A 27,162-nucleotide genomic window follows, 5' to 3' on the forward strand; every position below is an offset into this window, starting at 1 on the left:
GGGAGGTTACTAATTGACATAATATTGTGGATTTAGGTAGTAAACTATATATATTCCCTTTGATTCAGTATTCAGTGAGGAGTTGGACAAAAAGCCTTTATTGTCGCTAAAGCAGAACAGGACATCTACCACATGAGGCCTCTGATTAAGGTCTTTTATCTCCCTGCATCCAGCTGGATGGCAGTAACTGTCATGTAATGAGGATTTCAACATTACCCATCCCTCTGCTTCTCCTCGCTTATTTGTTTTAAAATGTCATCCACAACTGTTTAGCTCAAATTGTCACCTCAGCAAATGCTTCATTAGAAGTCTCGACTCACTGATGGCGCTCCAGCGACCGTAACAGCGCTGTGGTGTCGGACTCTTGGGAGTGTGTGTGTGTGTGTGTGTGTGTGTGTGTGTGTATGAATGTGAGTGATGTAGAGAGACTAGGAAAATCATTCTCACCCTCATCATCCCAATAGGACAATTTGGAGTAAAATTTCATTTTGCCGTCATGTTATGTGACACTGAAAGTCGTTTTGACAAGTGCCTATCACATCGTTATGCTCTGCAGGCACAACATCTCCTATAGGGTTTTTCCATTGCCAGGCAGACAGGCATGCATTAGTACACAGATTGTGTGTAACTGTGAAAGAGGATAAATTATATGAGAAACAATCACCCTCAATCATCTTCAGTGTGCGTGTGTATGTGTGTGTGTCTCAAAAACTGACAGTTCAGTGCGGCACAGCAAAGCATTGCGAAATGTTTTATAGCAAGGAGAATTCTGCAAAGTCATCTCTGCTAAATGAATAAAATGCACTCCACAGATTACTAAGATTGGATGAATCATACTAGTCAGGTCTGCCAAAAATAGTTGAAACCAGGCCAGAAGACACCATAGCAGCATGCATATGATTGATCAAACAATGACTGCAGTTTAGATATTGTACTTTCTTCTGCTGGGCTGTCTCCACATCTTCAGTTGTTGGAAAATAGTGAACACGTGTCTTTAAGATGAAAGTATTGGTCTTTGGCTAAAATACTAAAGTTAGAAATCATTTGGTATGTTTTCATTAAGGAGGAGAGTGGACTTGACTGGGACAAAGGGACAAGTACAACCCTAATCTGTCATGTGGTTCATTTTTGCAGATTAACAGTATATTGATGGCAAGATCTGAAGCTACTGGCCTAATGGCAAGAACCTCTGAAGCTTTGCAAGGGTCACCAGTGTTGTATGCATCCACATTGATGTTGATTTATTATTGAAGTCCCTGGGCAACACAGAAATGAACTGACTGGAATGATCTAGATGATGTTACAATATATTATATAATAATTCAGGCTTTGTTCATGGGCTGAAGTAGTATTACGCTGCTATAAATGAGGGTTTTATGTCTTTTATTATAAAACAAAAACAGCCTGTACATTACGCATAGTATAATTGCCATTCTTGTATATAATATTTAATAAGACGGAAAATGTAAATACTCTTATTGATACAGCTCTAAATAAATTCAATAAATACAGATAAGATTGAGCCAAACTGGCCCTGCCAATATTTATATTCACAGAATACAGTCCGCGGAGCAGGTCAGGGAGGCCAGTCAGCTCTTTGTGGTCTGGGTGCGTGCGAGGGACAGGACTGGGCGCAGCAAGGAGTTCAAGAAAGTAAATAACACTTTCCACCCTTTCAATTAGCAAAATCCATAAATGTTCTCTGTTTTCCTCCTGCGGGGAGGTGACAGACGCAGCGATGCATCTCCAAAATAAAGTGGTTTTTTTTACCAATACAGTTCAAGACAATCTTCCTCATAGAGAACCTCTAGTCCATTTGGACCGGTCTTCCCGCCGCACCTCCTTAGTGGGCGATGGAGAAACGTACAGGGCTTGATGACTGGATAGGGTTAATGGAGGCCTTAAGTCATGCCAAGGGGATGGAGACGGTGCCGTTGGCTCGACTGCGACTGCGGGTGTGGACGCTGGACTCTGTGAGCTCCTCGCCGTGTTCCTCCGACTTCTTGTCTGCAATGGTGGCCAGGAAGCGCAGCGTGACTGAGTCCCACTCCTCCGGCAGCAGGAGGAGCAGGAAGCCCAGGCAGATGATGCAGGTGGCTGCCAGACGCACCACGCTAAAGATCACCTCATGTTTCAGCACATCTACGGCTGCAGCGGGGGAGAGAAAGACAGGAAGAGAATGGGGATGAGAAAGAGGGAGCCGAACAGCAAGATAGAAAGAGGGAGAGAGAGGGTGTGAGAGAAACAAAAACAAATTGAGATTAATTACATAAAGTAAGATAAACCACAGGACTCTGGGGCTGTAAGGGGATGACTGTAGCTAAGCAATGCGGCTTACAATCAGCACAAGTGGGCCACTCTGTTCTCTGTGTCTCTGTGGGCGGAAGCCCTGAGCCAAGTTGCCGTAACCCACTGACCTTCATACAGTCCATTGTGGTTTAGGAAAATAACTCGTCTGCAGGCATTTAGTGTCGCCTTAGCAACCTGATCCTCCCTCAGTGAGAGGATAGTTGCAGGGTCTGTTGAGGAACATTGATGATTGGGTTTCCAGGGCGAGAGAGGCAGACTTGCTGTGTAATCGGTTTGCTACAATGGCCCTAAGTGCTGACATCTCGATACAATACCACAGCATAAACGCACTGTATAAAGTGGCCGTTTACTCTCATTGTCACACATTTTTCACTATCATAATCAGAAAATACAAATCAGAGTTTATGAACCACTTGATCCACATGAAGTAAACCTACCTGCATTGCCTGGTACACTGAGCAGCGTTCCTATGGAGATGAGGATGGGGTAGGTCAGCACCACACCAACATTAACCAAGATGTTGAACACTGTAAAAGACACGAAACAGGTTGAAAACAACAGTACAAACGCAGTGGATTTGAAACAATGCATGAAACAATAATCCTCAGTCATCTTCAGCACATATTGGCACTCTCACCCAGCCAAAGCCCTGCCAGTCCACACAGGTATCCCCAGGGCAGTGAGGAGATCGAGCCCCAGTGCTCCACCTTGGTGAAGTAGAGGATGAGGGGCACACAGGAGATGAAGATGAGGTTGAAGAAGCCCATGGTGGAAAGGAAATGAGCCACTTCTCCCAGGTTGGCACTGCCCAGGAACATCTTAAACAGCACCTGGATACCAAGGAGACAATATTAAACCCCCACTGACTGGGATCAACTGAGGCTGACTGGCTCAAACTGCTCCCAACAGTTGCCCACTGTGATTCTTCTAGCGTCTTTGAGCATTAGTGTTTTCACCTGAATTTACACTGGTTACTGTGAGTAATTTAATACAGTACAAAGAAAATAACACAAAGGGTTCAACCAGTGATGATGCAGCTCAGATATGCTTGACAGACCAACCTTGTAGAGAGCAGACGTGGAGGCGGAGCCCACAGCCAAGGCCACACCTACGAAGGAATCCCCATGGAAACCGTCAGCATAAGCCATCATGACAATACCTGTGATGGCCATTATGGCAGCAACAATCTGTGGGTAGAGATCAAGAGCCATCAGCAAGGTATGCGAAAACAAAACAATACAAATTTGTATTGTTGGTGGTTTCGTACTGACCCGAACACCCATGAAACGGTCCTTGAGGACAATCCAGGACAGGAGAAAGACGAAGGCCTTGTGGCAGCAGTAGAGGGCAGAGACATCAGTGGCGGTCAGCTTCTTCAAGGCCAGAAGGTACAGGTAGTTTGTCAGGGTCCAGAGGATTGAGAAGGGTGCTGTCCTCTTCAGGAAAAGCTTGAGGGTCATCCCATCCTCTCCAAAGAGCTTGCTGCACTCCCTGTTAGAGCAAAGGCAGTCACGTCAACCTGTTTTTTTGTTGTTTTTTTAATTAGAATAGTGTCTTTGTTAGTCAGAGATCAATAAAGCTTCTAGTTAGGCTACAGAGAGTTTAGAGTGGGAAGAACCTTGGTCTAAATTATATTTTTCTTCTTTGTTTTTCTGTCCTGGGAGCAATACTTCTTTTCAATTGCTGAACATAAACACAGCTACATGACTGTCTGCCTTCATTGTTGTCACTGTCTTCACTGACATGGCTGACTGCAAATGTCAGTTAAAGTAGAGCTGTGTCATTTTGATTCCACCTCACTGATACTGTGGAAACAGCTTACGATAAGTCTGCTGTCTGCTGTAGCACTTATTAACAATGCTGGCTAGCACACAGCTCATTAAATCTCCTAGAAGTGTAAAAGCTTAAAAGGTTCAGAGAAATCCAATTGGTCTGACATTGTGCTTTTTTCTGTTACATGATACCACAGATCTTGCTTCTTCTCTTTCTGAATTCAAAGATAATTTTGTAGACAATGTACCGAAATTTCTGGATGGGAGTCTGCTTCTCCCGTGTGGTAACCACATGGGCGGAGTAGTAGATGGGGAAGAAGAGGATGTTCCAGTTGCTGCTGAACCAGGAGATGAAGAAGGGACAGGAAAAGGACTGGAAGGTAAGCTTGACCACCTGAGTGGTGCCCACCCAGGAGGAGGAGACACACAGGACCACCAGCAGACCGCCCAGCACCTTCAGGACTGTGTTGGCACATGTCTGGTAGGACGGGCTCTCTCCGCTGGCCTCGCTGCCTGGTGTCTCTGCATGGGACTCGGAGCCTTCCTCTCCTGGTGGGAGACAAGAGGAGGAAATAAAATGGAAGAAAAGCCACTGAAATATTCCTACATGTGGTCCTGTTCTAACTTCAATGAGAAGAAAATACCACAACTTTAAAGCTGTTCACCTTCAGGGCATCGTCACCTCTGGTCCTAGCTTTCACTTTCCATTTTACTTATAATAGATTTAAAAAATTACTAAACTTCTTTGCATACCCCCCTATGCTCTGTGCTATATGCTGTAGGATGTAGCCTGTGACTGCCTGCCTGAGGTGCAGTAGGTAAGCATTTATTGATCAATTGCCCTTTGTGATCACTCCCACGGTTTGCATTTCCTGCTGTAACGGCACTAACGCATAAGGCAAGGCTTTGTTAAAAATGTGTTGGCTTAGCATGGTGGTTGCCCATGTCATAAATAGCCTTACCGGCTCATGATGCAGCATACCATCTGCACCCATTACATTCAGACGTGCACAGAAACCTGATACACAGAAAGCAGAGGTAAGCCTAACCACATGACATTCCACAAGAAAGTCGTGTCAACCTTGTCACTTGTGTCAGGCTTTTGACTGTTATTACACTGCTGCAATGAAAACAGACAGACAGACAGATAGATAGATAGATAGATAGATAGATAGATAGATAGACAGACATCTGTTAAGACTGTATAAGCTCTGACTGCATTTCTGACTTGAGTGCCGTTCTAGACGGGCGCACTGTGTGTAGGGAACATGTGCAACCTTACAATTACCACACATATCAAGTCGAAGACTGGCAACCTGGGATTAGAACAAAGATGGCAAGGATTTATTTTGAATCTTATTGCTTGCAGCGCTCTCTCCCCCATCAAAGTACAGCTGCAAATGGCCCACTGCCTTAATGGATTGGGGAACTGAATGGCTTCTGGACCTTAATAACTCTGCTGCAGAATGTGTGAAGTGTTGTGAGTGTGTGTGTGTGTGTGTGTGTGTGTGTGTGTAAGGGTGTGCATGTGTGCATTGTTTGGATGGTGTGAGTGCGTTTCCGGAGAGAGCCCGGATCCGCTCTGTAAGTCTCAACAGTGTGATCAATTTACACCAGGGCAGGAATAAAAGATGACATGTGCTGGGTGTTTGCTGCTTCTGCTCTCTTTGCTAGCTCAGCACGTGAAGCTCTGCCATTTCCACCATGGCTATAGACACTGGAGCACTGCAAGCACTAGCAGTGGCACCAGCAGTATCCCCCCTCCACACCAGGGCATCTCAGGGGTGCTCATTATTACCCCTGATAGTCTTTTGTTTGGTACCTGCAAACAGCTCTAATCAGGGCTTCAAACAATAGGAACACACGTGGCACCTCTGAAAAGTCCACTGAAAATAGAGTGCCCCTCTAAGTATTAATCATTTCCTCCCTCCAAAGGAAAAATACCAATACTTTGTGATTATTAAACAAATCAATCAACGGTGCTGTGCATAAACACTTTGATCAAGTCTCCACTGTGTGAAGATTTGTAGCAGTTTCACCTCTCTGTGTACAGTGTTTAGTGTGGTGAGGTGACTTTGTACAATCCTTTGAACATATGCATTGCTCTTAAGTGTTAGCATGCACTGTAGTTACTATAATGCAATAATGCATACTGGGCACACAGAGGAGAGACTTTTATCAGACAGTTTCTTTTCCAGGAAGGTCAGTGTATTCCTTCAAAAGAGATTTTTGTAAAAAATGAACTGCAATTTAAGGTTTTACTCTCTTGCCAAACTTGTTTTAAGCATAATGAATGCATGAGATCACTGCTGGCACTCAACAAGAGTGTTAAAATTAAGTCTTGGCTATATCCGGAGTAACAATGGTGAATATATTCTTTATTGAAAGTCACAAATGACTCAAGGCCAGTGTGGCGCTGGCCTTGAGTCTGTCCACACTGCAGAACTGAATTTCTCAATTCACAATAACGCTCCATATATGAAACAAGAGGGCAAAAAACCTCATTGTGACAAAGTAAAAGTCTACTACATTTCCCACCCTGGCTCACAGAAAAGAGGGAACAGTGACAATTATATAACTCCTACTGACATTTCAAGCTCAAAGTCAGTTCTGTTCAGTTCAGTTCAGTTAAGTGCATTACAGACTGTGAATATCACCTCAAAAAACCTCCTCAGATAAAAGGTTTCACCTTACAGTATATCCCAGTTGGGGGCAGATCTACAGTAAGTGGTGAAAGCAAAATGTTCAAGACTAATAGGGTTTCTCTTCTACCAGGCTCATCTAGGGATTTGGTCTAATCAGATTCTGTCACAGCATGGATTCCTAATCAAGCAGATGACATAGCGGCTTCTAATCAGGGAACTAAGTTCAGATATTTCTTCAAGAGAGAAACAACTCTGTCCTGTGTCTTTTTTGTGTCTTCATCTACCAAGCACGAAGATGCCCCTTTCATAGCATCAGCAGGACTTTAAGGTTTCTCTGTGTCGGGTGCAGCCTCCTCTGTCCCGAAGTCAACAGCACCACAGGCTGATCTGGTTCCAAGATGCAGATATTAAAACTCCACTATTCCCCTGCCTCATTAATGCAGCTTCAGTGGCCAAATTTTAAGTCTCATAACAGTCAGCATTATTACTGACTAATACGGCTGCTAAAAAAGTTGCACAGAAAACAATAATAAACCCTGCCATACACATTATATAACAGCAGACTGAAATATTTCACTCATGTAGAAGTAGTGCTACTTGAGTTTAACTTCACTCAAGTCAGAGTAAGAATACTTTTACATGTTTAGAAAACTGCTCAAGTTAAAGAGTAGCTCACTAAAATGTATTCAAGTGCTTAGATGCTTTTGGGTAAATGTCTTTAAGATATTATGCATGTTATAAAATGATCCCAAAAATTAGCAGATTACCTGTTTTGGCATGGCCCTCAATAATTTGGTGCATCATTACCAGCCCAAAGTTGTATCAGTTTTAGTAGGCAATGTCCGGAATGTAGTCACTACTAGAAATAAAATGTAACCAAATAAAAGTAGGAATACTTAAAAATTACTCAAGTACATTAAAAATACAGACATACAGAACATTAGTATTAATGTTGGTATTAGTACTAATCTGTTCAAGCACAGTGACTAATTTAGTTACTTTCCACCTCTGTAAAACAAGAATACAGAGTCGTCGTACTAATGCAAAAAAAACAAGCGGCTGTTTAGCAAGTCTATATTATAGTTTCTTTGACATTGATTGACTCATACATATCTGTATGTGTATGTGTATATACATCTTTATATGTATAGACACACTGTAATAAACATGGCACAATCTGAAAAATCTTTAGATTGGACCAGTAGCCAACTAGCTGATCACGTTTGCTAAAAACAAAATTTTAAAACCTTGACATTATGGCATTAAGGTACACAAATACCGGAAGCTTTTGTGCAGTATTTCCTTCAGTGTGCTGTATACTGCCATACACTATTGGCACTTCCATTAACAGAGCTTATCCACTCTGACTGTGTGACGCAGTACGCTGCTTGAATCTCACAGTTCAATCCATTCTGTGTTTTATCCCTGCCACTGACGCTGCATGCTAGTGACATTGATGGATAGACAAGAGCTGAATCCAACATGAAGCTCACACTGCCGTCTTACTGACGTCTCACTACAGGTCAAACACTGCAGCAGACCCTTATCCAAATTAGCTGAGGAGCGGTGGTATGGTTATCTTAATGATCAAAGGCTGATTAGCGATATCTTTCAGTAATCTCTGTTACAAAAGTAAAGGGTGCCAGACATAGGTTAATGGATGCTGTGAAGTTCAAGGCTCAGGAGATGAGGACACAGCGTAGTGTGGGGTGGAGAGTAGAAACGCTGTAGCACATGAAAGAAAGGACAGGTGAAATGAACAGATGTGAAAGCATCTGACTTGGACCGATTTGTGTCTTTTTTGACATCAGTGGTGTGCCACAAAGGGCAGCTAGAAACAGCCAAACAGATGCTGGTGCTACAACACTTCCAGTCAACACATTCAGCATCTCAACTCTGCAGGAAGGACAGGTATTAAACTTTCTGGAATGATACAAATGCATTTCACACCATCCAGAGTAGTCATAAAATTGACAAACCATCCTGCTGAAATTATGCAATGATATGGCTCTTACTTAACGACATCCTAATTTATGATCTTGGTTAATTCGGTAATTAGGACATATTTGCCCATCACACTGACTGTATATTCCGTATGAATATCAGTACACTCCATATGACACATTAGCACACACAGTGTCATTTTGGAAACTCGAGAGTCACATGGGAAATGCTGGCCATAACAATAAATTCACACTATTGTTGAAAACAACCCACCAGTGTTATCATGGAAAGATTAGAGTTAGTGCTATTCACATCATGCCAACACACACACACATCCACACACACAGTACTGTGTATCTCCCAGAAATGGCGTCCTGGGCCTCTCCGGTGTTTAGTTTACCTTCAGAGATGGGGCAGGTCAGGACCTGAGTGCTGTACGAGCTGAGAGGAGCCACTCGGGCCGAGTGCTTCTTCATCCTCCACTAGGGGCACAACCCACTGTCCTTCCCTGGGAAGTGTGTGTGTGTGTGTGTGTGTGTGTGTGTGTGTGTGTGTGTGTGTGTGTGTGTGTGCCTGGGCTGCTGCTGCACGCTCAGCAGCTCCTTCTGCTAGCTCTGTGCATCCTCAGACTCCTGACTCCTCCGCTGCTCCTTCACGCTCTTGATCACCCCCCTCCTCCTAGATCTCTGTCAACTCTTCTGTCTTCTTCCCAGCACTCCAGTCCTGACTCTCCTTTCCTCTCCAACCCAGCGCTCTCACTGTCTCTGGTGCTCACTCTTTCCTTCTCGCTCTCTCTCTCTCTCTCTCCCTCTCTTTCTGGATAGTGATACAGCTCAGTGGAGGTAGCTCAGTGGAAGTGCGGTGGAGTGGAGACTCTACTGTTGCACTGTCATGCCGTGATCCAGCGCTGCCACTGTCTCCAAGGGAGACTGAGCTTCAAGTGTGTGTGGCACGGCGCAATCACTCCCCTCATCTCTTTCTATTCCCTCCCCCTCCTCCTCTCTCTCTCTCTCTCTCTCTCTCCCTCTCTCGCTTCTCCCCTCCTCTTCTTTTGCTCCACAAATCAGCAGCTTTGTTTGGAAGGTAACCAAGCAGCCCGGGCTAATTATGCTGTGTTAGCTGCTGCCCCCTCCTTTTCTCCTTACTCCTCCCTCCCATCCCCTCCCTTCATGACCAGGCTCCCTCACTCCTTCCCTCCCTCTCTCTTTCTTTCTCTATCTATTTCTTCTCCCCTGTCTTCCAATCACTCTCTCTCTCTGTCCTTGGCACATCTCCTGCACTTCACTACTCCTTGAGACTGAGATTATTTGTAGAGCTCTCTCCTATTGCCTGTGCCACTGCAACATTAATGCATTAAGCTTAACTAAGCCTTTCGTGCCCACACTACACATGAGGACATGACATATACAGTATGTAACTTTGGTCATACACTTAGGTAGTGTTGTCAGTATTTGGAGCAGAGTTGGGAGGTCAGGAGGTGTAGGTGGCTTCCAAACACACGGCCCTCCCACCACCATCACGACTTGAGCTCCTGTGTGATTTCAGGACCAAGTAAAGTGCTGCCCATAGGATGCTTATGCTAGACGAGAGATAGCAATTCAAATCATCGCAAAAAAGTAATGAGAGAAATACATTCTAAGACACCTGATGTGTTTGTACTGTACTGTAGGCCTACATTGTAAAAAAATACTCTCATGATCTAAATATACATAGAAACACAGCTCTGAATCAAGAAATACAATTGCAAAGTTTGTTATCATCGTAGTTATCTGTTATTGACACAGACATGTGATATCATAAAAAAACAAAACAGGTATAAAGTGTCTCTTTTTGTAGTTCTTCGCAGTCTGATCATGTGTTGCTTCGTCACTGGACATATTGACCCCTGTTTTTTCTCTTGAGCAGCCATTATGGATCAGTGGAGGGGTGAGCCCCGGCCATGTGAATCACCCTCAGCTTGTGGTCGGGAGTTTCCATCTCAGCGAACCCTCTTGGCCGTCCGATCTCTATCTGTGGTTTTTGTACTTGATGGTTTAATGGGCCTAAACGTTGCTGGGACCTATACATCAATGGCGTATCAGTATCTACTGTATGCGGTCAGACACATGAGGCTTTGCACCCTGTAATATAATCTTAATATACCCGGCAATACTTTCCCTCCCACCAGTAAAATCAATACCAGTCGAGCCAGGCACAGTAGCATTATATGACCTGAGATATGGAAAACACTCAAGTAAACAAGCAATAAGTGCAATGGCCCCTTGTCTCCAATTGGTTAGTCAAGAATACTGTTAGTGGGAAATGAGCCGTCGGTGCTATTTCGCAATCATGTCAGCTGCAGGATCTCTGTCACTATATCAGTGTCACCCTGAACACCCTCCCCTCTCCTCTCTCTCTACTCTCCAATGCTCATCAGTCACAGCTCTGGCACGGCTACAGAGAGCATGGCAGATCACAGTGCTTCACTGTGCATTCGTCAGTCTGAGACTGGAGAGAATACAGCACCTTGTTTTTGTTTGACTGGTCGCTAAAATGGAGAAGGTGCAGTCCCTTGCTCCCCACCAGCACCCAATTTATTTGTTTGAATGCAGAATCCAAAACTGGGGAGACTCCGCTGTCATTCTTGTCGCAGTGCGAGCACGTTTGATTCCTTTGGTCACCCAGTATGACAGAATGGGCGCAACGCTAATGCAAATGCATTAAGTGATATCATGAGAATGAGCCTGGTTAAAGTGCTCGCATATTAAGTGTGTGTGATGCAAGCATGGCTAAAACTAATGTTTGGTCAGGTGTAAGCAGGGGATGAGACGGAGGCATGGATCCCCCGAGACGAGGGGGGCTAAACTTATAAATAGCCCTGCTGATGAGTGGAGCCAACAGCTAGACAGGGAGGGGAGACAAAAGAGGCCTAGTCAGCAGATCTGGGCCCAGGATGCTAATCGCTATCAGATTAAGAGAAAGACCTGGAGCGCAGGCACCACTGGAGGTGCAGGAGCAGCGCACAGATATGCTGTGATGCACATGCACAGACAGACACACACACACACACACACACACACACACACACACACATATACAGAAGATGGCTGGGGAGTATGGTATCTTCTATATCTTCTACTCTTTCAGAGCTATTAAGTAACTTCAGCAACTCAACAAATCACATGTATGGTTTGCTTTCCTCCACATGAGCAGCTGGAGAGATGGAGCATCTGGTGTGAAGCTTTCAGTGCTGGCCTTGAAGGACCAGTAGAGTGCTTTTCACTCTGTTTCAGTGACACACTTCTCTGTCTCTTCAACTGCAACGAGCTTCTCACCCCACCAACATCATCCTCCAACACCAAGAATTGTATATTACACAATGGTGCTGTTGCATCTTAGATCAAGGCACAAAATAGTAAAGCGGCCTCCTCCTGCACCTCCATAGCAACAGCGGTCCTCCGGTGTGCTGACGCAGTCGGCCCATTCAGGCCCCTTTGTCATTCAGATTAGACAATATTCCTCAGTTATGACACAAGCCTCTTTGTCCTCATGCATCTCTCTGTTAATCATCACATCTCCGTGAGGAGCTGGCGGAAAGAGGGGGGATGAGAGATGAGAGAGAGAGAGATATGAATGACATCTGCAGCTGTTTTTAGCTGTAGTCAGGACTGGACAAACACTGAATAAAGTGATGGCTGTCAGATGTGTTACCAGTCACTGGATGTCACATCTACAACTCAAAGTAGTTGGAAGATTGGAAGATGAGGACACCTAGTGGTAAATAGGATGGATTGCATTACAGGGACATGGAGACATGTGGACAGATAACTAATAAACTATTCTGGTCCTGTGGACTCAGAGCCCCACTGGTTTTCATTCTAGCGTCTAATAGGGGACTGACTTAGACCTGGGACACCAAATGAATGCAATTAACTAGCTGGTAGAACTGAAAACCAGCAGTACTCTGGGTCCCGAGGACCAGGATCGAGAACTTCCTTAAAAGACCCCTACAAACAAAGGAGATGTAAAATGATTTCACACAGGAAAGGCTGTTCTACAAGATCAACATTACCACTTTTTGTTAGTGCTTAACTGAAACAGCTGTATTTCAAGGGGTGTCAATGTTAGATAGAGCTCATTTAAACAGAGACACATGAAATGCTGCCCACTTGGAATCTGATGATCATTTTGGCCTGTGTGTATGTGTGTGTGTATGTGTGTGTGTGTGTGTGTGTGTGTGTGTGTGCGTGCATGTGTGTGCATGTGTGAGCCAGTGCAGACATGATGAGTGGCAGTGTAAAAGTGTTGTATAAGGCTCTCCATCTTGATTTACACATGGAGGTAGTAATCAGGCTAAGTACTTCAGACATCCAATCACATGTGCACATTTACTGTCTGTCATTTCATTGGAGGATGTGGAAAGGCACTTTATAGTTGATGGTGAATTTACAGGCCACATGAGGGCAGTGTTAGGCTGTTAGGCAGCTGACAGGACCAGCGCATTTGAGCAGCAGTCAGTATAATGTAAAAGGCACAGATTTCGATGTAGCAAAGAGAAGAGGGGTATTTTTAGAGTTGAATTGAGGTATTCGTCATGTGACATTGTTAGACCTAAAAATGCTGTGCCCTTAGAAACAATGTAATATTGGCTCATGGATTATGGAAAGAACCTTGCAGGAAAAATATGTCAATGATGATGCCGAGGCTAGGCTAAATATTCTGTGACTTAACATACAGAGCTACAACATGTGAACCAATCGTACAATGGCATGCGTGCAGGTCAGCAGTTCTGTAACTCATTGGGAGAAATACTGCACCTATTACTTGGTGGGTGTTTTTACTCATTCCCCAGAGACCGTGAGGCTAACAGCACTCCTGGAGTGGTTCAGGCAAAGCTCATATCCCATTCGACGCAAGGCTAGATATAAATAGCATTGAGTGAGCAGGCATGGGAACGGGACGGTCCAAAATGAGCGCATACACATACTGAATGTTTGAGGGAACTTTTGGGGAAAATGCACCATGCTAATTGGACATTCACCTGCTGATAACAGCTAGGTGAATTAGCATTACAATCAGTACAAACTGGAAGGAATTCAAAAACATGTCTATCTCTTCTGTCTTTCTCTCAAGATTTTTTGTGTGGACTCAAGTGTACCAAGAGACATATTCAGTGGTGATAAATGGTTGCTTTCTGTGCTCTTCCTTTAAATGTGTGACGGACTGTGCCTTCCTTGTCATATTTTTCCTTTGAGTGCCTAGGTCTGCTGTTCTCCTGCTGCGATGTCAGTGGTGAACAACACAGGCAGTGTGCTGAGTGGGACTGCCAGTACAAGTACCTGTCATTTCCCCTGCACCATACCAATTTGCCCAGCGGGTAGCGTACCTGCTCTAGAGGCTTGGCCTTTTCTAAATAAGCTATTCGCAACAAGATACACAGCAAATTATTGTAATGGTTTTCTGAGAGATGCTGAGGAAGCATTTACAGCCATTGTTGCAATGTGCAGGCTGGCTCTCTGCTCGCACGAGCCAACCGGGTGCTGTTAGGCTACGCTGTCTTTTCTGATTCTGATTCAAAGTCAGGTTAATTTCAGTTTTGCTCTAGAGCATATGTAGCTGTTTTCTATCACGTAAATAAAGTGGTGGCAAGGAAAGTACCAGGCTTTTGTTGTTCAGAACGGCATCTACCTTATTACTTTCATGTCACTATACATAAGTCATCATATCATACCCATATGTATTACAGCCTTAGACCCTATCACCAAATGTAGTACACAATCCCCCTCAGAGGCATCTTGTAATTCAACACAGATGGCAAGTGGCAATAATAACAAATTGGCAACAGAATCTTACTAAATATATCATTACCCCATAGGCTTGGCAGAATGAGCCTACTGTTCTATTTACGTGCTCCTCTTTGTCTTACCCCACCGAGTGCTTTATGGAAAAAGATACGCAACAGCTCCGGGACTTCTAATTCTCAGCTCAAAGTTTATAATTGTGTAAACAAAACAAAGTAAACTAATGCGAGGTTCTCAGGCACTTGTCAGCAGTAGAGAGAGTGAGCTCTCATGTTCCATGGTAAGTGTGTTTCTCAGTATTAGCAAGTGCATTTAAGAGGAAGATGCTCATGAGTCATTTTTTTTCATGCTCCTTCACACTAACAGAGCACCAGCAACAATGGTGTAATAGCTGTACAAGCTAGACTATATTGTGACGAGTGAGGATGCTGCTCTGAGGAATACCTTCTGCTGTCTCTGGCATGTAGACTCTGGTGATGGATAGATATAAAAACACAGGCCTACAGATGGCATGTTTTCATCAGAGAGATGGGATTTGTCCCACAAACCAAATAACCTCTCGGTGTGAGGCTCGCAGATACACTGGCTTTTCTAAGATTACAGTGGATGCTATTATAATCCACACCTGCTCCTTATACCTGAAATTACATCACAGACAACATCCCATCCTTTCATTTTCCTCTGCTATGGTACACAGTAGGTATTGGGGAAACAATATTATCACATGATATTGGCCTTTCACATATATATTGGTATTAACATATGCTGTATTGTGGCAATAGTGCACTGATGAAATAAACACTTTCACATTTACACTAGACGCTTGAAAAACGTAAGTAGAAATGGCAATGTCAGTACAGCCTACCATAATGCTCATTGAACTGAATTGAATTTCCAAACAGGTTTCTATATTTCCCATGATCAGCAAGATTCCTTATCAGCAGATAAGCCCATATGGGACAGTGTTAATTCTCCTAATTATTGATTTCAGTATCAGAGCCAAAACTCCTGTGTTGGTTGCACCCTGTTATATAAACCAAAGAGTGGTTCAATAGTGCAGCGGCTTCAGAGGCCCCAGAATTGTTCTACCTTTTCAAACAATTTTCACTTTATAGCTTTTGGTCCCACTCGTTAATCAGATATTCTTGAATAGATTGATCTGGACGAGGAGATATATTCCCATACAGAAATGTGTGATTGCATTCACGGATAAACCACTGCAACTGACACTATTGATAAACAGGACACAGTTAATGAGAGACAGGTTCATTTACTTTTCCTCAGCCTCTATCTAGAAATCCACTGAGCTTATCCAGGGAGCCTCAGCTGGAACTGCTCTTGATTGAATAAAGCCCTATCTACATCCTCACAACACCTTTGAGATTTAAAACAGGTTTGTTACTCAGTCAAGAGTAACGCGCCGTGTCACAGAGTGCCAGTGTTTCAGTACATGTGGGAATGAACATCACAACATTGAGAGTGCATCTCGGATCTACATGTGTATCTCCAAGTCATTAATTTATAGTTGAGCCTTTATGTAACAGCCAGAGGGAGATGCGAGGGAGCTGAGTCCAATTCATTTGGGGTAGAGTAACAGCATCTGAACCACAAGAGGCTCAGGGAAGGACGGCGGATTAATGACCAATTTCCTTTTTTGGAGGCTAATTCAAGTAGAGTGCCAGTTCCTCCTTACCTTTAGTAAAGAATGATGACAGGCTACAATGATTAGGCCAATTAAATAACACAGAGGTGAGAGCCTCTGACCACTATAATGCTATGTGACTGGTACAGGCCTTATTCTCTTGAGATCCTAGTCTATACACCTTTGTTACTATCAAGCCACATGTGAAAGCATTAATTGGCCATGTACAGAAGATTGCAATGCTTGTTCTTTTCTCCTGTTCATGCTTTAACAAACTAGAGGGCAGGATTTAAAGATCACCCGTGAAAAAACTGCATGATCAGCGCTGAAGTACTGTATCCCACTCCCAATCACTGTCTCTGTCAGCAAAATTCAGACTATTGGTCTACCAATCAAAACCACTTTGACAACTGGAAATTATAGTGCAGATTAATGTATTTTTTCACAGCTATATCTCAAACATGCCAAGAGACAGCTGGGGGATTTTCACATGCATCAGAGGAAGAGGTTCTGTATTTGGCATCTGGGAAATTGATTGTATTAATCAAGTGCAAACATTTGCAATAAACAATTCAATATGAGGCTGCGATGTAATTGGTTGTGTGTTGACATCACCAACATGACTGTTTGATCTGGACAATATCAGACCACAGTTTAAACAATTAACTTTGATGGAAAGTGCCACCACAATTTGTGCATGTCACCAGGGAATGTAATTGCATATATTGTAAAGTTTGATTTTGCGTCTCTCTCTCTCTCTCTCTCTCTCTCTCTCTCTCACTCTCACTCTCACTCTCTCTCTCTCTCCAGTTTTAGCTAGGGCCTGTGTTGTGCCAGCACAGCTGACACTGACTGACATCATGTTGCTCAATAATAACCATAATTGAAACCTAATTGGGTGAGTTGGCAATAGCGGGCTCAAGTCCATAAAAGTGAAGGTTGTTTGAATGGGCTGAATAAAATTACTATTTTGCAATCGGAGAAGATAGACAGTGTAATTTTTCATACATTGGTTCATACATTGGATCTTCCACACCGTAGACATTGCTGCACTAACGAAAAATGACAACAATATTCTCATAATATCCCAATAGGGACTTAAGTTACAGGATAGTGTGCTGTGGTAATAGTGACTTTATAGTGACCTTATCGTAGGTCTCCTATGGTATCGGCATAATATTCGTATAGGGACATATATATTTTGATATATGATGATATACATGATATGCATGTTTTGCTGTCATATGTGTATAGCATCCTTATAAGATTTTGTTGTTTTTCGTTAGCGCGACCTCACACCTGAGAAAAAAGGTGCAAAACTGTCGCAGCCGCTGAGGCTCCCGCCAGCCTACTTTGTTTTCGCATGTTTTCACTTACTTCTGTGACTGGAGTATCCTGGGTAGTAGCCATAGTAGCCGGTGATCCTCAAAATCCGGTCTTCTATATCATGCAACCCGTTGGCTGTCACTTTGGGGCTGATGTCCCCGAAGGCAGAGGGGCTGCCGCCGGTCGGCGTCGCCTTGCCTGGTAAGTGTGTGCTCTTCAGGGGCTCCAGCCCGATGCAAGGCTGCTCTCCACTCTCCAAAACACTCTCGGTGCTTATCATTGTAGGTCCAAACGCACAGAGATCAGAAGAGACGGGAGATGTGCCTTGATCAACATGCGAGAGGCGCTGTAAGAGCAGCATCAACAATTAACTGCAAGACATTCACATTCACCTCTAGATCCACATCCACATTCACATTCCATCAGTGATGCTCCCGGACGCAAGGCGAGGTTGTCCAACTCCAGGAGCGTGGCTGACATTAAACACCAGGGGGCGTGTCATTACTATCACATGTGTTGTAGGATCAGACAAAAAAAAAAAAAAAAACATGGTTGTAGGCCTACTCAGTCTAAAATAACATTGGTGAGCATGCCAGCTCTGCCAAAAAAACAACACTATTTATTCCTAGTGACAGATTGTGTTTATGGTGTTTTTATTCTACTATATGGTATCTCTATGATATTTCTATAATATTCCTACAGTGACAGATCTGTGGTACGCCATAGTGCGTTTATAAAGACCTTATCGCACTTTATTTTTTTAATCTCCTGTTTTATCACTAATAAGCCTATAGAAACATGGTGTGTGAATAGTAAGTTTATAGTGACCTTATTGTACTTGGTATTTTTAAACTCCTATGGCATCACTATGATATTCCTATAATTTTCCTGTAGTGACACGGTGTGACCTTATTATAATTTAATTTTTAATCTCCTTTAGTATCTCTATAATATTCCTGTAATATTCTTATAGGGTTTTGCAGTTTCTGTGATATGTGTATAGTATTCTAAAATGTATTATAGACTAGGCTGCCTCTTTTTTAGGGCTGAAGAAGCATCTCATAGGGACTTCAATATGTCTATCTTTCAGCATATGGTGATAATCAGTCAATCAAAGGTAATGAGTCTAAATTAGTTGTGGATGCAGCAGGTTGTAGGATAGAGAAATTCAAAAAGATGAACTGTGCAGTTTAAGTATGCAGAACCTCTCACTCAAGCCCTGATAATAGCACTCCTCCATCAAATCACCGAGAATATCCCTTTTTTTCCAGTAGTATTTTCAGAGTCCATTCACTGCTCCCTCTTGGGTTACTAGTATTTGTGGACCAATGCTGCACTTCAGTACCGCTCAGTGATGTTTCCATTTATTGTTCACAATAAAATATGCATGTGCCTTTGAGAATGAGTGTGGCAAAGATCTCTTGCTCACTAGTTCACAGCTTTTCACTCTACACTTGAATTTGGGCCACAAGTGTTCTTTTTATTTGCAATGCTGTTTTGCTATAAGCATATAATAGCTCAGAGATTTGTGCACATGACTCTATACCATACCAAAAATTGTTCTCATCATTTTCAAACACTTATTGTGACATTAATTCAAATCTAAGGTAAACCCCAGAACAATCTGTTTCCCCCAGCTGGCCAGAGGTTCTGGGGATGACTTGGGGAAGCTCCACTTGACTGGATCCCCCAGCTTGCAGATGCTGCCCAAAAAACGCTGACTACTGGGCTCCAAATCCAATAACACAAGATGCAGTATTTCAGTGTCTCTCCGATACGCCTCTTTCCAAGTCCTCCGCACTTTGTGTGAAATCGATTTCCAGTGTGTGGAGAATTTGCGCCCCTGTTGGCATTGTTGTGCAGACACATGCAGGGTGTTATGATGCCCTTGGATGCCAGAAGTGCTTCCTCCCCCTCTCTTACTTACTAAACCAATCTCCACCTCATGTTCTTTTGTTTCGGTTTGTTTTTGCTCCAAAGCAGTTATCTCTCACATTCAGTTCAGGGACAGCTTTGTGGCTACAACAATGAAATGCCAATGCCCAGAAAGTTTCTCCAAGCCTTTTGTGAATTGCTAATTTATTATCGGCCACTTTCTTACTGGGAGACAAGTCTTTGCAACTACAGTCCAAAAAAAGTTTTCTTCAGTCGCCTATTTTTTTTTATGGTGCTTTGCAATTGAGAATAACGTATGCAATACAAAATGTAAACAATTACATTAGAAGCTGTTGGTTGTTTTATTTAATTTGTCCAAGGTATTCTTCTAAGATATTCTATTCCTTATATCCACTGTTATTTCATTAAAACAGGATTCATCTCAAGGGGAGAATGGATTGTTCGGTGATGGCAGTGGGCTCATTAAAAGTCCTTGCAGACAAAACCCACAATGAGAAAACAGTTTATGCATGAGCGGTGACAATGTGAGCCCTGGCTTTTTAGGTTTTAATTGCAAACATAGTGCATGGCAGTCTCATTGTCAGCCGATCTCCAAAGAAATCATTTAATCCTTGGAGCAATAACTGATGCCTCTAAATTACCCCCCAGCAGCGAGGATGGAATGAGGTTGAGGCTGGCTTCGATCTCAGACATCATGATTAGCATTCAGAGCATCCCCAGACACAAATCCTGCGTGCATGATGAAGACTGTCAGGCAATTATTGGTTTCTTAGAAGTATCTCACCATAATTTCACTTTCCTCTCCTCTCTCCCACTTCTGTTTGAGGAGACTGAATTCAAAGAGCCGGAGCAGTTTAGGTCACTAGAACCCTGATACCTTTACCCATCTGCTAACGGGGCGGCGGTGGCGTGGCAAGAGATTTTACAGCTACTGTGTTCACTGGCGCTTATTCTGAGCAACGTGTTTTACAGTCAAAGGGAGAACAACCAGCTTCAATAAGACAATTAAAAGCACCGTGTGACTTCTATTTTTAGACCCTGGTTCTAATTTTGGTGCTGAGAGATGATGGATTTTATGCAACCAGATGCATTAATCAAATGGTAGATTGACCATAACCGCTTCACCGTGATGCTTCATTCTGTCTTCTCCACAGGGAAGAATTTGCAGTGGCTACAGCCACAAAACATAATCCTTTGCCTAAATGAAGTGAAAGGACACTTTGAGGAGACAATATGTCCCATGTGACTCTGCCCCAGGCCAATCCCTGTGCACCAGCACCCCCCACGGAGGCTCGGCAAGTCACCTTAGAGATCAGTGACCGACTCCCCAGCCACCTGCTGTATAAATATTCAATGTGCACTAAAGATAACCTGGCTCGTGCAGCGGAGAGAGAGAAGGCTGTTTAGGAAAAGAGGGGGTTTGTCATTTGAATATAGTGAGCTCATGCCGTGTTGGCCTGCAAAGGTCAGGTTTGAAAGCTTGGTAAATATTTAATAACTTTGATCATCAGGTCTCTGTGGCAATGTATGGCTTTAATTTGTGGGAGAGGAATGGGAGGACTGACAGGCATTAAGAGTAAACAATCCATTCATGGCAGATTTACAGTATAGATAATCAGATATGGTAGGTAATAAACCTGCGACCACTCTGTGAATAAAGGAGAATAGTTGCAAACTGCTGTTAAACACTGTTAGTCTCTCAGTAGTTTGTGTGTTATTTCACTGCGACAGTAGGAGCCGTTCTCTTGTGTAACAGTGTTGATCTGATTTTCTCCCTCTGTCTACTCTCTCTGGCTGCGTACAAGATAAAATATCATAATGCCCTTTGAAGCCTGATATGACCTTTCTTTGTTGTTTCCATCTGCAAAGAAAACAGTCACCTGCTTATGTAGTCTCACAGAGCTCAGGCTGGCCTATAAAATGTCGTCCTCCTCTCTCTTGAGTACCAAAAGCTGATTTGCCTCGAGGAGGCAATTGGCAAATGAGTCTGCATGCTCTGCTGTAAGTATGCCAGTCTATGTATAAATAAAATATATAATGACCAGACTGCATTGTTAAAAATAGAGGATCTACAGTGCTTAGCCTCTCCAACATGCCAAGCCACTCCCTGCTATGTTTCATGCCCGTCTGAACACGCTTTTAGAGGAAGACGGTTAAATATGTACACACTACAAACTATTCGGAGAAGTCCGCTGTGGTGTTGCGCTCCCGCAATTCAACACCATCACATGTTCCCTGGACCCAAGTGGCCGCGGCCTCCATCCCACATACCTGCTACATCTCACCGCCCTGACTTATTCATGGAACAAGCCAATAGCCAGAAGTGTTTTTGCGCATGAAAATTTAATCAGCCAATATCCAGATATCCATTTGTGTTAAGGTCATCGGCTCCATATGTGGCCATGCATTATAAACCGTGTAAACATGACTTAAACTAGCCTGACAAGCTAATAGCATGTCATTGACGCTGTTGGTGGAATGGAAATCAGAATGAGCCCCATACATGTGACTTGTACATGAGAAGGCACTTACCCTATAATGTTAGACATATGGCTAAATAACAATCAATATACCAATCCAAATTACCGTGAAAGCTCAGGCTCTCCATCTCATCAGTAGGAGATAGTCAAGAAGGTGCATAAGCATATACAGTAAAAATATCAGTTGTTTAAGTCATTCAATGCAAGGCACTGGTGTATTCATGTGGCAGTGAGTCTATGTCTGACTAAGAATACAAGAGTATATTTAGATACTCTGGAGATATCGTACAGGTTGCCCATTTCCAAAGATGGAAATGACGGAGATGTAGAATGATAAGAGCATTAGGTGGAGCAGGATGGATTTTCAAGGTAGAAAGGCAAAAGCCAAAATTTACGGTGCCTAAAAATAAAAGAGTGGATTGCTTGAAAGTTTCCTGTCCATTAGTGTACACTGCATGTCCTGTGAGGGATGTTTGGAGAACAAGTTGACAAAACTATTCTTGCATTCTCTGATGATGATTCTCTGATGATGCTACATTTTTGGTAGACTTAAAAACCAACACAGTATATCAGCATAACCCTCTAAATGACGAAGAAACCATACTTTAATCTTTTTGGCCCTCCAACTACAGAAAAGTCTTGATACATCTCGGTCAAAACCATGATGTTGCCTCTAAGCAGTAAAAACACCAGGCTCAAAACATGTACATCTGAATAATGTGAGATTGAACTGATTTCTTACCAGAGTCAATGAATATATTTCTATTTTCTTTTCAGTGATATCTATTCATCATTCATGTTATGTCTTGTGTTAAATCAGATTAGTGTGATTGCAGGGTGTTTTTGGTGCCATTGTTCTTAATTTGGAAAATTGGACAAAGGCTGTTTCTCTGGGTGAAGTTTAACTTGATCTCACCTGGGGAATCTGGGGGGCGATCGCTGGAGATTTATGGCCTCTAGAGGTAACAAAGTTAAATCTCTCCGCCGCATGCTTCATCCCTCTTCCCCGCAGTCAGGATGATGGATGAGGCCACGAGTGAGAGGGTGCTGAGGAGTCGAGGCTGGACAACAACGGGAGGGATGGGACATTTATGTGGATGGGACACTGACAACTTGTAGGCTAGACCGGACAGCAGTATGAGTAATGTCCACATAGATATTGGCTTCATTTCTCTCTCACTCTCACCCTCTCTGATTTTAGATCATTTTAGGATGTTTATTATTTTAACAGATGTTGTTCAGCAGATTGCAGATAATACTATATATTTCATTTGACCATAACATAACTGTACATAATTGCAAACAGAAATAGTGATGTGGAGCTTTTCATCATATTCTGGTTTGAGTTACAGTCGAAATTCTATTTCAGTGACACAATTTATTGAAAAGGGAGTGTATAGGTTAATATATGGATATAAAATATTGAGTTGCCCTTTAAAAATAAAGTAAAAAAAATGAAGCAGAATGCATGTGAGTCTCAATTAATTAATTATTTGGGAATTAATCATCCTCTTTGGCAATTCACAAATCAAACCTCCCATTCTTCATTGATCGGGTGACACAAACACACACACACACACACATACAAACACACACATACACACACTGAATGTAAAGAAATAGGCCTGTTTATCAGCTGTGAAGAACTTCCAGGTGTCTCCACTCCATCACATCCTATGATCAAGCCCCATGAGACACAGCCTCTTTACAGCTCTCTCCCTCTGATGAGCCGCAACTCTAATCAATCAGGACCTAAACCGCAATCCAATATGCAAAAGATCCATAGTTGACCACTTTGTGGGTGGCCATTTTGGGGATTTTGTGATGTTAACACTATAGTTTCCTCCCTAAGAAACTCCAGCGATAGCACTATATCAGCTCAGTTACAGTTGAGTCGCCTATAGAGATGGGTGTTTCTACATGAGCAGATTAATGGTCCTGCTGAACTCTCAGCCTAAAGCCACTCTCCCCACAGCTCATTAAGTACGATCTAATACAGGGGGAAATCAGCCAAGAGGGTCAATTCTCTGAGTCAAACTCGTTGAACTCTGATGTCGGAGAGGCACGCTGACACAGGGAATCCAAGGTCGAAATGACTATTGACTGGGAGATCTATTAAGGGATTTGGAAATTCTCCACAGAGCCCTCTATACCAGCCGCTGCCATCCGTCCTTTAATGAAGAATGGTTTGGGAGATTGCCATTGTTACAGCAGAGATGTCTCCTGTGGCTGGTACCCATGGCGGGGTGGAGACGCGTGGCGGAGCACTTAGCCTACTGGATCAGAACCAGTGTCACTCCAAATCATCCTCTCCCAGCAGCTCCGGCCCTTACACTATGTCCACGCTCATTCATTAAGCTCCTGGTTCTTTATGGTTCCTCGTGCATGTAGAGCCCAGAGAGACTGAGGGAAGAAGTGCTGTCAGGAATAACTCCTCAGCAAACACGGTCTACATAACACTCCAAAACAGCATTTTGGTACCATGCAATTTGAGGATAAAGGCCATTACTGTCAAATGATGGATGAAAACGAGAGTGATTAAAAGGTAGTTCCAGGCTTTTTACTGTAATATGTATCATTGCTCTGTCATTGCCATTGCCCTAAATGAGGCCAGGAGCCATTAGGCTGCTCGCTGGGTGATGAGGTGGTGAAAAGGTCACACTTTACTGCCTCCATAATGGACCATAAGCTAGTTCATATTCGCCTTATGTGCTTTCACATACGGCATGCTGTCCTCGTCCGTGAAGATTGCTGAATCTGCTGTTCCGCGGGATTTATGGTGCGTCAAATACATTAGGTTTCTCAACAGCTGGCAAGAATTATGTTAATCTTCTACCTGTGAGATCAATATGCGCCAACACTTGGTGAGCAAATTGTAGCATGACTGTTACAGTAAGTGCTCCACTGATGAAGAAATTTCAAGTGTATTTCCCATTTTTGCTCCGACGGGCTAAGGTTCCATTTCAGTCTCGAAAATATCGACCTGCATCTCCATAGAGCCGGTGCATCCTTGTGCGTCACCCACAATGCCCTTCTCCTCCTCCGAGATCTGGCTTAATTAAACCAATTTGTCCATTGTGACGGTGCAGGCACAGGGTCGCATGCTCTCTCACATGATCTCTGTCTCACCAGGGAGGACTTTACACAGAATCAATGCTCCCTGATAGATATTTCCCTGAGGACCTTTCCTGAACAGGAGATGGTCCCAAGCACTTGCTCCGCAGTCAACAACTGACCAATGATGCCTGATGCTGATAGGCTTATTCACAGATCATTTGTTTTGCCTATGCAATCTGGACAGTATTTCACCTACATTGACTATGCAGTAAGTCTAGACAGTTAATGCATAGTCCACCACTCTAGTTCTCCCTCCAGCTGACTCACTAACCCACATGTGTCATGGCTTCCAGTAAGGAAAGGAGGAACTGATTGTAGATTTGGGGAAATTGCTGGATGCCATAACATCCTGTTGTCGTAGTATTTTTATACTGTACCATCTCTCTGCACAGTCCACAAAGGAAGAGTCTAGGTACGCCCTGGCAGGCACATTATCTCTATTTCAAGGCTCACAGTCATTCAAGAAACCGTATGCCGCTCTCTAGTTCAACACAAACACTTTAATTCAACATGAAAGTTTGAGTGGATTTAACTGTTGTCTCGGGGGTCTGGTGCAGAAGTGGCGGAAGTGACATTTTGAGTAACAGAATGAGTACTGTGAATAATTGAAAAGCTCTTGTTGAGCTCTGTCTGTTGGTCAAAAGAACACATTTGTATTCGTAAACAAAAATAAAAAATAATAAAATGGAAAAAACAAAAGACTCAAGTGAAAATCCCACATTAAGTCTGGTGCTAAAAGGGCGTAACTGTACCTACGCCTCATTTGCATTAAAGAAAGCATTGTAGTGATCTGCATTTACACCCTCTTTGAGTGATTCATCATAGGTATTGTTACATGACAATGCTGGGACAAAATTTTGAAGGAAAGCTGCTAAAATGTCACTAAAACAGATATGACCATACACTGTAAAAACTCATAGTGCAATTTAGTGAAATCAACTCATCTTTATCCATTAACACAATGTATATAGTTTGTCAATTTCAACTTAAAAGTGCTAGTTATGAGATTCATGACTTAAAATCATGAGTTCACATCTTGTGACTTAAAATTATGAGTTTAAAGAACACCTTATAAAGCATTCACTAAACTCAACACTGTTAGCAGACTTCCCAGTATGCATTGCATTCGGTTTAACTCTCCAGAAACTCTTCCTTCTTCTGGTTTGAATGAAGTTACAGGATAGAGACTTGTTATGTATGTATGTTTGGTGAATCATAGGTCAATTTCTGATTTAAAAAAAACAACAAAAAAAACCATGATAAAATCTACTTTCTATCTTATCTATGTATCTGGGAATTCACAAGCAAGTAAGTTTCTCTCTGATGCACATGGCAAGTACAATCCATGACAAGTAAGTGTATTGCAGCTGCATACTATATGCTGAACTGTGTATTAATAATGTGATACAAGAGAAACTTAAACCTAACCCAATCTTGTGAAAAAATAAATAACACTGGATTTCAGTTAATCAATTAATGCATTCAACTTGGAAACACGAATCAGCATGACTAGACATTTGTTGATTGAACTTATTGTCTTAAGTTCACTCAGTTAGCTTTTCTACATTAGAGCAACTAACTAATGATCTTTGACCTAACTATTCAGTACTACTTCAGTCAACTCACAATTTTAAGGCAGCAAGGAAACTTATGTTTTTAAGTTGAACTGCCTTAATATTTTTTGCGGTGTAGAGAAGATTTTATTAAGCATAACTGCAGAACTATAACACTGCAGAGGAAGGAGAACCAGAATCTAAGAAAAACCAAGGTGTGTTAAGAATTATCACTTTTTAAGTTGATGCTAATTAAGATAATAGCAAACAAGTGTTACCTGATGACTTTTAATGTAAAATTCTGATGTTAACTTTAGAAAGAAACAATATCTTTTTATGGAATATCAGTTGTCTGAATCTTAATCTCTAAATCTGTAAAAGAATGACTGATTCCAATGTTATGTTTTATGAAAAAAGATGCAATTATTTCAAGTTTTCTTTCTACTCTCCTTTAAAATGAGGAAAATGTCACTTACACCCCTGTCGCTTTAAACCCTCTGTGTGTCTCTTGGATTAGACAGATGTGCATTTTGTTCTGTAGAACCCAGTTTGTTACACATCTTGGCTCCACAATGTGAGTATCATGTTAGAGCTATATTTATCCACCCTCTCTAATACATGATCTTATGTTGTTTATGTTACCAGAGTGCCACCCTCTGGACAACCTGGTAATCGCAGAACGTGGATCATTCTCACC

At 42.6% G+C, this 27,162-nt stretch overlaps 1 protein-coding gene across 2 annotated transcripts; it reads right to left on the minus strand.

The window, feature by feature from the left end:
* Nucleotides 1-1,906: 1,906 nt before the first annotated feature.
* On the minus strand, nt 1,907-17,699 carry slc35f4 (solute carrier family 35 member F4). 2 transcript variants are annotated; one of them, XM_071546655.1, is made up of 11 exons: nt 17,471-17,699; nt 14,395-14,444; nt 9,636-9,657; nt 6,504-6,519; nt 5,786-5,790; nt 4,331-4,631; nt 3,582-3,801; nt 3,372-3,497; nt 2,948-3,140; nt 2,748-2,837; nt 1,907-2,148 (listed from the first exon to the last, which is right to left on the minus strand). In XM_071546655.1, exons 1-11 carry the CDS (start codon nt 17,697-17,699, stop codon nt 1,907-1,909), a joined length of 1,494 nt encoding a protein of 497 aa, XP_071402756.1. The 2 variants fall into 2 exon arrangements, with proteins under 2 accessions (XP_071402756.1, XP_071402749.1); XM_071546648.1 differs by lacking the exons at nt 5,786-5,790; nt 6,504-6,519; nt 9,636-9,657; nt 14,395-14,444.
* Between the last annotated feature and the right edge of the window lie 9,463 nt (nt 17,700-27,162).

Source organism: Centroberyx affinis, unplaced genomic scaffold (genome assembly GCF_046629955.1).
Source record: "Centroberyx affinis isolate AG114_WGS23_722 - 3 ecotype Tasmania unplaced genomic scaffold, CSIRO-AGI_Caff_v1 ptg000264l_1, whole genome shotgun sequence".
Lineage (NCBI taxonomy): Eukaryota > Metazoa > Chordata > Actinopteri > Beryciformes > Berycidae > Centroberyx > Centroberyx affinis.

Excerpts from the sequence above, each read along its gene's own strand:
- slc35f4 (XM_071546655.1), bottom strand. The coding sequence starts at position 17,699 with ATGATAAGCACCGAGAGTGTTTTGGAGAGTGGAGAGCAGCCTTGCATC. Across the intron at positions 14,445-17,470 it reads AGGATACTCCAGTCACAGAA|ATGCCTCTGAGGGGGATTGT; the intron begins GTAAGTGAAAAC and ends TTGAATTACAAG. Across the intron at positions 2,149-2,747 it reads CAGTGTACCAGGCAATGCAG|CCGTAGATGTGCTGAAACAT; the intron begins GTAGGTTTACTT and ends CCCCCGCTGCAG.